This window comes from Coturnix japonica, chromosome 1 (genome assembly GCF_054131305.1).
Source record: "Coturnix japonica strain WE chromosome 1, WE-NBRP24, whole genome shotgun sequence".
Taxonomy (NCBI): domain Eukaryota; kingdom Metazoa; phylum Chordata; class Aves; order Galliformes; family Phasianidae; genus Coturnix; species Coturnix japonica.
Window position 1 is genome coordinate 170,807,958 of NC_140663.1, and position 10,181 is coordinate 170,818,138.

Here is a 10,181-nt window from a genome sequence, read left to right on the forward strand (position 1 = left end):
CCTCCTGAGGTTAGACCCAAGTGTGTTGATCTGAGGTGAGATTTTGAATTTACGCTTGACTTGTTTCCTGAAATCTTACAGTGCAGCTGCAGTGTTCCATTGCTAAGAGTGGTGATCTGTTGCTGAGCTGTAGTAATTCCTTACAAATTCCTTACATTTTTCTCTTTTATCCATTTTTTATTTATTTTTTATTTAACAGTGAAAGGCACTTACTTTCCTCAGTTCTGCTTGTGGACACATCTGACCAGATTGTGACCCTTTGTAAGGGCTTGTCTTAGAAGCAGTCAGAAGAAGATGGAGAAAATCCTACTCCACAGGTCAACAGCTTACAATTGCAAAAGCTGTAGTCAGGACTTGGAAGACACACTCCTCCCCAGTCTTAGTGATCTTTCTTTTCATATGATCCATGAAATATGAGTTCTCAGCTCCTATATGTTCCTAAGAGTATCTCCATCCTTGCTTCTTAGGCTTATGCTGTGACTGATGGGCATGGGGAGGCGGAACAGTAGCTGGATCTATCATTTATGTGTATCTGTTAGTACAGTACCCTGGCTGAGTACGTGAGCTACCTTAATAATATAGTGGGTTGTGTTATGAAGCCTTCTCACTGAGGTTCACTCCTGGAACTGCTATTTGAAGTTGCCAGTCTGGCAATCTGTGTAGAGGATGTGGATACAGACTGTTCCCTGGACATTTCAGTGATCACAACAATAGCAAACAGCTAGCTAAGGAAAGATTTCCAAGATATTTTTGTTTGGTTTAAACAAATTAATCATCAGGATTATTTTCATTTATAATTTTCTATTCCAGTTTGTTCCAATACTTCTTTTGTGCCATAGTTGCATTTTGTTTGCTTTAGAAATATGACATAATGTTCATGTTTTTCTAAACAAAATGTCAGAATCTGTCCATGACTGCGCTTCACCAGCACCATTTTCAGAGGACTGTAGCATTTCTTACTGTTGCCCAGCACAACGGAGCTGTAATTTGAGTTGGTCTTTGTGATTTGTGTATTAATTATAATCAACCACAGCCTTTTGCATACAATGGCAGAATTTAGTCCTGACATTATTGCATTTGTCAATATTTTTCTCCTAGGGGCCACTTTATAAACCTAATAAACATTTGACATAATACACTTGAACTTAGAATGTCTGCTTCGCTTTGAAATAAAAGTCTGATGATGATGATGCATGAATCCATATTTGCAGCCCAAATTGTCTGTGTATTTGAAATCTTCCTAAAGCAGAAGCAGAATCTGTGAGGGGTGTTTGTTATGTGCTTAAGATTTATTATTCTCAGGATCTTTCACATAAACTCTGCTGATCATTTCAGTGTCTGATGTATCATAAAATGAAGAACAGCTTTGCAGTGGGCTTCTAATGGAAACTCCTGTTTCCACTAATGAATATAAAGCATCTTAGCTAACATTCTCTTTTTGAATGATAATTTTTAATGCCTTAAACATTTCCTTTTCAAGTGATGGCTGGAAGTGCTACAAACTGAGAAGACTGTACTTCATCTGGGTGTGCAGGGACATCGAATCTTTCCGCTGGTTTGCAGATTTGCTCTGTATGTTGCATAGCAAGGTAATAGGTGTTGCTTGGGAGGATACTGATAATGTAATAAATGAGAGATTTGTTCACTCTACAGCTGGCATACTGTAGAAAAAACAAGCCAACACCAGCTTTGCCTGGGCTATCCACAATCAATTGTGCTTGAAGCTACACAAACCAGTTTGAGTATATCTCACTGGTATTTCATTGCACATAGTTGCTGGAGAATTATCTGTGAAATTTATGATAGAAGAACAGGCCAAGTTGGGGAGTCTGGGTGGATTTTGCGTTTTGGTTCATACACAGATTAAGAATGGAGAGGGTTTTACAATTCCAAGTGCACTTTAAAAGCGGTGTAGTTTTTTAAAATAACATTTTGTTCACAGCCTGATGGGCAGCATTCTGGGCTGCACAGAGGGGTGCTATTCAAACATGTCTTCGTTAAAAAGCTTACTTCACTGATGCTAAAACTTCAGTCTATCAATATAGTAGTCACAAGTTTCTTTACACTTTTACATTAAAAGAAAGGATGTTATTTCACTAGCTGTTTTTTATCATCCTCCCAGCTCTGGCAAGAGAATCGACCAGACTATATAAACATCCAGCTGTACCTCAGTCAAACAGATGGAATACAGGTATGTGGTTAAAAACTGTTTGTAAACCAACCTAGACCTTGGGGTAGCAGACAATGCAAACTGCCAGTCATATGCAAAAGAGATTGCTGCAGATGGCCAAAACAGGAAATGAGGCTATAAACTCTAGTGATTGATTCATTAGTAGGGCAAGAGAGCAAGTTCCTCCCCACTGCATTAAGAGAATCTAGTCTAGTAGTCTTAACTTGATTATATGTGGGCAGAAATCCATATCTTCCTTTTCTAGGAAAGAGGTCCTTCCAGGCCAGGCCACAGACCAGACAGTTGGCAGGGTTTGATGGGAAATCTACATCATTGCTGGGCTAAGAATCAAAGCTGGATAGTTGAGCGTGGAAGCTGAAATCTTCTTTTAAACTAAATATTTTGAGAGAAGCTAGCTACTTTTGAAAGTTTCTGATTGTTTTTGCCTGAGGTGTAAAAGTTACAAATTCTTTGATGTATGAGACTGGAAATTATACTGAACTGTCAATTGTCCTGTTCTGTTTTTGGGCCCAGCTCCATCCCTTCTCTTCCCTTCCCCTTTTTGCTTCCCATTTTTGGACCAGGGGCCTGTGGGCATGCTGTCCCCTGGCACAGATTGATCCAGATAATTCCGTGATAACTATCAACCGCAATGCTGTTCTCATTCCTCTACTCCTGTAATCTCCCATAGCTCTTTATGCTTATGATCGTACATTATGTAGTGCATAATCCTGAGCTTGATTTTTTTACTGTGCTGCATCTAGAAGCTTCACCATTCACTGCCACAGGCCCAGGAATGAGTCTGACAATTACTGCAAAACATGAAATGCAGTGAGAAGCTTTGCCCAAAGAATTTTGATCTACCTAGTATCAGGTAGGGGCAGCATAATATTTACAGCTCCAGCAAGGGCACTTTGCAATAGTTAGATAATGTGATAGCTATAGCAGTTATGAACAGTGCTCCACAGATTTAATGCCAGGATGACATATGTCATCTTGAATGGAGTGCATGAAAAGAACCTGATTGTGAACCTGGTATGCAATGAGGTTAAAATTAAAACTTGAAGCAGGATATTGTGGCAAAGACACAGCAAGATTCTAATAACAGACAATTCAAAGTAAGTTTTCTGATGCTGTGTTTGAAGCAGACTCTGAATTTATTATTTAAGTCAACTTTGTTTTAAGTCTTTCTTTAAAGTCACTTTTCCTTTGTGGCTGTTGAACAAAGCTGGCATGAACTGTAATGCTGCTCATGATTTCTCAAGGGGGTGTTAAACTCAGCTCTCCATTGTCTTGCAGCTTATGTGTTCACTGATGTCAGTCCAAGTACTGAATGCTACCAAAATCAGGGCAGTTTCATTTCATGCTCCCTTTGCTCAGGATCAGTATGCCAGTGTGACAACAGGGAGTCAGTTCCATCCTTCAGCAAATACCTCTTGAATATAAAAGGCCACTGGAGGATGAGTTGGCCAAGACTGCATTTGCATTGGTGTGAGCAGATAATTCAGCAGTAGAGGCATGTGGGACCGTGGAGAAGATGTAATTCCCCTCTGCATTCCTATTATAGTAGAACACAAAACCTAGGAAAGGTAATGCCGTGCAGTCGGAGGGCATTTGACCTTGTAAAAGTGCTGGTGATCTAGCACTGCTGGAATGAGTTGGGTTCTGTCTGGGGACTGATTTTGGCTGTTTTCTACTGTTGAAGTAGCACAGAGCAGCTGGTAAACGACTCTCAGGGAGAAATGTAAGATTTCTCTAGTTACTTTTTCAGGCCTGCTCTTAATAGTTACTTGTACAAAGTGGAAAAAAGAAATACTCTGGGTGGAAATACTATTTTTGCATCAGCAGTGTTTCTTCCAGCTAAGCATTAAAGGCCAATGAGGGAATGAATAATAGGAGCATGGTTATTGTTTTATGGCTCAAATAAATTAGTTTAAAAATAATCAGTAGATTAATGAGCAGCTGCATAAGGAACAATGTATAGCAAACACCAAGGAGACTCATTGAAAAAGCAGTGAGCAGAGGTATTGATGCATGAAATAACTCCAGTTTTAATCACAAATGTCTGATGCTTGTGTTCAGGTTTTACACCTCATCAATATGGTAGGTTGGGCAATGTCAGAAATGGGAGCCCTGGGTGATACGAGGCAATCTGGAAATCAGGCGGTGTGGAATTTTCCTTTTCTTGCAGAAAATAATAGGTGAAAAATACCAAGCTCTGAACTCGAGGCTTTTGATTGGACGACCCCGCTGGAAACTCCTCTTTGATGAAATAGCAAAGTATAACAGGCGGTGAGTACCAGTGTTCTTGAAGGATGCCACAGTCTGAAGGTTGGGCATATTAGAACTTTGCAGCTATGTTTGTATGAAAACAGGGTTTTTTTGCAGTTTATCTTAAGAGTGTAACATTCAAGGTACTGATGTTGAAATTAACTAGCTATTTGCTGTAGAAGATAACCTGCACAAACTGAAACATGGATCAGGGCAATCCTGAGCACAAATACAGGTTGGGCAGAAGTTGTATTGAAAGCAGCCCTGAGGAGGATGTCTTGCGAGTGCTGAGGGATAAGAAGTTCAACCTGACATGGTAATGTGAACTTGAAGCCTAGAAGGCCAGCTGTATCCTAGGCTGCAATAAAAGTAGTGTGGTCAGCAGTTTGGGTAGGTGATTGTCACCCTCTGCTCTTTCCTTGAGACCCCACCTGCTGTAGTGCATCCTGGACAGCACAAGAAAGATGTGGAGCTGTTGGAGCAAGTCCAGAGGAGGGCCATGGAGATGCTTAGAGGGTTGGAGCACCTCTCCTATGAAGACAGGCTGAGGGAACTGGGCTTGTTCAGCCTGGGCAAAACTCCAGGAAGATCTCAGTGTGGCCTTCCAATACCTAAAGGAGCCCACAGAAAAGCCGGGCAGGGACTCTTCATCAGGGACAGGTGAAAGGAAAAGGGGTAACAATTTTCATCCAGACATTGAGTTATAAGGAAGAAATTCTTCACTTTAAGAGTGTGGTGAAGCACTGGGAACAGGTTGCCCAGATGAACTGTGAATACTACATTCCCAGAGGTGTTTGAGGTCAATTTGGATGGGGCTGTGGCCAGCATACCCCTGCATATGGAATGAAATTATAACTGGGTTGTTTTAAAATCCCCTCCAACCCAAATTTTTCTGTGGATTTTTGATTTTTTAAAAACTCAAAATAATTCATCTCCTTATGCAGGTTGGGTATTCAGTGGCCCAAAAAATGATACTGATAGATTTCCATCTCACTCCACGGAGGTTGTATATTCTTTATCCACTGCAATATCTTGCTTGCAACATAGACTGCTTTTACTATAAATTCTGTAATTGATAACACTGGATTACAAAAAAATAAATTGCACAAGAAAGACTCTGACTGCCCTGTATTGTTTTTATTCTGAGGATATATTGTCTTTGGGGATTTCTGGCACTTCTTTATTCTTTGTTAAGACCTGGCAGTGCTTTTTTACCGGTCTAGGCAAACATAGTTCAGTCTAAGCAAGACAGTTGTAAACCACAGAAGACATGCATTTCGACCGTGGAATATACTTTCCATATACAGCTTTATTGATTGGTTATGTTACTGACAGTTTTCTCCCTCAAAAGCTGGTCTTGAAGAAAAGATCGTGTGAGTTTTCCCTGTTCCACTTCTGTCAAAGTCAGTGGGTAGGAGCAGGCTACCTGCAGTAGCTGTCCAAGGAAGTCTGGGTGCACCAGCGGGAGAATTACTCTCCCACTGTCATTCACTCATGTCAAAAAGGTTTTGTCTTCTGTTTCACTTTTGACCAGTTGCCCATGGCTTATTGATTCTTCTGGAGCTAAATACGAATATGGAATATCGAGCCTTGTATCTTGAGTAATATTGAGTAACCAGTATATTACACTGTTGGTAGTGAATAAGGTGCTGCTGAGAAGTATCTTGGATTCACATCCTAGAGGAAGGACGTTGTAGAAAGGGTCCCTTGCCCAGGATGCCTCAAGGACTGCTGCAGAGCAGGTGAATACCACTTCAGTGGGGTTTTCTTTTGCAGTAAAGAGCTAAGGGAAAGAAAGTTAAATAGAGAGGGCAGAAAAGCAAGTTGACTTTGTCTCAGGCTCCTGCGTAGTGAGGACTGGTACTCTTTTCTGGTACATTCTAATATCATTTTTTGTTTAATGGGGCAAACCCAGTTTTATAAAATGAAAATGGAAACGGTGATGCTTCTGCCACTTCCTTAGCTGCAATTGCACATAATATGGATGAAGCTTTTAGTGGTAGTCCTACTTGCTTTTTCTTTTGTGCTTTCTATTGCATTATACGTAATTAGACCTTCAAGTGCCATTTGCTCTGCATTTTCATGTCAGGTCCTTGAACTGTGCCACCATTTCTAAGTGAGATGTCTTTCATTTCCTAAATAATGTTCTGCCCATTTTGATCATCTCGCAGCTGGCTAACATGTAGGCTTTCTCACCATCTGTCATCCCTTTACCACACTTTATAGACACAGGTAGTTCTCTATAGATGTAGTTATGTGTATGCTGATATATGATACCTAGGCGATAGATGCGTGGTACTACCTGTAACTCAGTATCCCACAGATATTCAGATATTATAGAATATGAATTCTCTCTATTTCCCTGAAATAGAGACAAGGATTTCCATTATTCTCTGTAGTTCATATCTTCCAATTTCCTAGTCTCCTACTAACTTTGTTTCAGTTCCTGTTATTCCACCTAAACAACCCTGCTGCAATATGGATGCCAACAAAAAAAAAGCTGGGCAACCAAGTTTTTTTCCGGCATCTGGTGCCAGTGTTCAGATGTTCACATTTGTAATCATCCCCTTGGGCTTGTGTATGGGCAGCCAAGAAGGCAAGATATTTTCCATTTTTTATCTTGTGATTTTAGTAAAAGCTGTGCATAAATAAACACACAGCTGGCAAACCTCTCATCAGTTTAACCATCTGATTGTGGTTTGCGGATTGTTGCTGTTGTTGCTGTTTGAGTCCCAAATAGTCAAAGTGCATTTGTAAGTGTGAGCTTTGCCAGAGCATCAGAGCATGACATTGGTCAACCCGGCATCAGGTTCCTAACTTTCCTCTGAAGAAAGCAGAGCAGACGCATGCCATCTACTGTTGATATTTTACATGACATCTGCAGTCCCAAAGATGCACACTGGGACTTTATGTAATAAATTATTAGTCTTCTTTTTCTTGCTTTTTTTTTTTTTTTTTTTTTTTTAAGGACAGAGTAGAACTTGTTTCTGGTCAGTTGTAGCCTGAGTGCAAAGCTTACACTATGGCAGTGCTGCTGTACTTCCTTAAATTTTGTTCAGTTCACCTAGATTTCTTGAAGATGGAATCTGACCTAGAAAATGATATGAATACCTATAAGAGAGGAAGGCATGGAGCACCACAATACATTTCCCATGCACTGCAAAGAAGATATTCCTCCATAAGAGTAAATGTGGGGTTAAAAAACTGGAATATTTCAAGACTGTCGTACTATAAGTAGCAAAATATTTCAGTTTTCCATGCAAGTAGGGATGTGGTGGGCATAAGTAGGGCATAAGAATCTGAGGGCAAATAGTGGGAGGTAAGTGGTACATGGAGTGATGCCCAGAATAGCCGTCATGTGGAGGTATCCCTGGGAATCTCTCAGGATATGAGGTAAAGGAGTAAGTGTTTCTGGAGACCTTGTATGTCAACCACAGATCTCTTGTGTCACCTTAGATAGATTGCTTCACTTTTCTTTGACTCTGTTCACCCTCCAGAAATTCTGTTTACTGGGATGGGGGTACATTAGCAGGATGTGCTGCTTAGATATTTCTACAATGCTTGGACATGTCTGTGCTTAGGAGGTATATGTATGAAATGAAAGGGAGAAAGGCAGACGAATACCAGGTTTTGTTCAGCAGTTGTCTATGCTAATTAAAACAGTAACCTTCAGTTAAATGCACAGTAGGAAACAGATTCTTCCTGGCAGCTTGCACCCTTTGTTTCTCTGTGCACAGAGCAGAGGATGTTCAGATTCTTCTAGTGTTGAGGAATTTTGTTTGAGAACAACAAGCAGTAGCATTCTCATTATTTCTGCAAATCCAGCCACCAGCACATCATCCTTTGCTATTAAAAGAAGTTCTGCCAGGAGAGAAGAGCTTAGTAGATATACATAGGAATGAGGAAAAAAAAAGAGTTATGAATATTTGACATGGTTTCCTATGAGAGCATTGAAAAGTGCCTGCACAATGACACAGTTGCTGTTACATCTGTAACATTGTGATGCTTTTTGATGTCTGAGACCTCAGATGTGCTAAGCCAGTGTTTGCATTCAGTTATGCAGCATGGACTGCTGTGCGTTTTGGGCAGCTGCTTAATGTTCAGCACATACCCTTGGCTGTATGCATCCGAGATTTCTTTTTCTATGCATTAATTTTCTTCTCTCACCAAGTCCATATACAGGCACCATTAAACTGCATTTGAGTATCCTTGTGTGCTAAGACATGTTATATTAGTCACTGGACAAAATACTAAAGTAGTCCCGAGGCAAGGAGCAGAATTCAAGTCTCCAGCCTCCTGGTGAATGCTGTAAATCTCAATAGTTAGAGCCACATTCCCTTTTGTGTTCTCTCTCCATCCCAGTAAATCTTACAAAATGTTCTGTGCAGTGCCACAGTTTCATCAGGAAGCTGAAGAATTTCTTTTAATAATATAGAAAAGACAGCACTATGTCATCTTTCCCTGCTTCATCTGTCTCTTCATCTTTAAGAAAAGGAGGTGATGAATATCATGAGTGGCTCAGTCCTGCTTTTGTATACATGCCTTGTTCTACTGCCTTGAGCCCTTAAAGGCTGTGTGACCATGAGTCTGACTTCAAGTCTGTGTTTAGGGTGACCAGAGAGCAAAGTGGTGGTGTCAGTGGAGTGGTGTGTAGAAGTTGTGTTAAGTAATGGACCTGACCTGATAACTGTGGATGATGAGCAAAGGTCTTACTCTTTTATGGCTTTTCACAAGGTTTTCCAATGCAGCTGATGGAGGAAAGACTGCATGCTAATGTGAAATGAATGCAATAAAGTTATCCTGCTACTGCCAGAAATAATCATGGGTTAGTAGCGGTCTGCTTTCATTAGTGTAACAAATCATCACTAGTGGCTACATCTCCCGCCAGTGTAAATCACAAGTTACACTATAGAAGTCATTAAGATGAGACATGTTAAGAAAAAAAGTGATTAATTATGGAAAAAATGAGAGTGGGGTGTATTAGTTTTTTGGTGCTTGGTGTCTAGAGGCTGAGATGAGGTACTTTTTTTGCAAGAGTTCTCATTGTCAAAATATGTACCAGGGTTTGATGTGAGGATATTGGCTTCTTTAACATGGGTTACATGACCTTGTGAGCTGTCCTCACCCTGAAAACAGTGGGCATTTGTATAATACAGTGAGAATTACTTAGAATCCAGTTCTGTCAGTTGTTAAAAGTCACTGTTTATGGGCAAAGTTGTAACTTTTTTCTTCTCTTTTTTTTTTTTATATAGGAAGACCATTGGAGTTTTCTGTTGTGGACCAAGCAAGATGTCTAAGGCACTTCATAAACTGAGCAACAGCAGCAACCCTTACGGGACAAGGTTTGAGTATAATAAAGAATCCTTCAGCTGAAAGTCTGTTGGACTTACAAGAATCTCTAAAAGATAAAAGTGCAATTTTTTGTTTATACAACTTTGAAGTTCCATTGTGGTTTAAACAGAAATGTACCAAAGAGTAGCACAGTTTTTCTTATTTATGATTATTTAAAACTCTGGAAAATGATGGATATGGCAGCATACCAACAAATATTAAGTGCTTATGCTCAAAGCCAAATGTGCTCACATTTGTGGCAGCAGCAATTCTTTGGAGTTGTTTCTGTTAATTAAAAAGTGCTAATGCTGGGGAGAAATGCAGTTAAAGCAGTTGCTTTAAAAGCCAATGGAAGTGGAATGTTCTTCCACTTCAGTCCTCTGAAGCTGCATCTGTAAACAACACTCCA

The 10,181-nt window shown here is 40.1% G+C and overlaps 1 protein-coding gene across 8 annotated transcripts in view; it reads left to right on the plus strand.

Annotated features, from left to right (window-relative positions):
- The window catches only part of NOX4 (NADPH oxidase 4), a 93,995-nt gene extending 84,179 nt beyond the window's left edge, over positions 1 to 9,816 (plus strand). For 5 of the 8 annotated variants that reach the window (XR_014931929.1, XR_014931915.1, XR_014931911.1 and 2 more), the window contains 2 exons: positions 1,481 to 1,589; positions 2,123 to 2,191. Coding sequence is in view for 3 of the 8 variants with exons in the window: in XM_015852362.3 (XP_015707848.2) it covers positions 1,481 to 1,589; positions 2,123 to 2,191; positions 4,362 to 4,462; positions 9,694 to 9,814 (400 nt within the window). In the remaining 5 variants the exon portion in view is untranslated. Of the gene's footprint in view, positions 1 to 1,480; positions 1,590 to 2,122; positions 2,192 to 4,361; positions 4,463 to 9,693 lie in introns of those variants that run through there. The other 3 variants (XM_015852362.3, XM_015852360.2, XM_085509298.1) reach the window with 1 other exon arrangement.
- Positions 9,817 to 10,181: the final 365 nt, after the last annotated feature.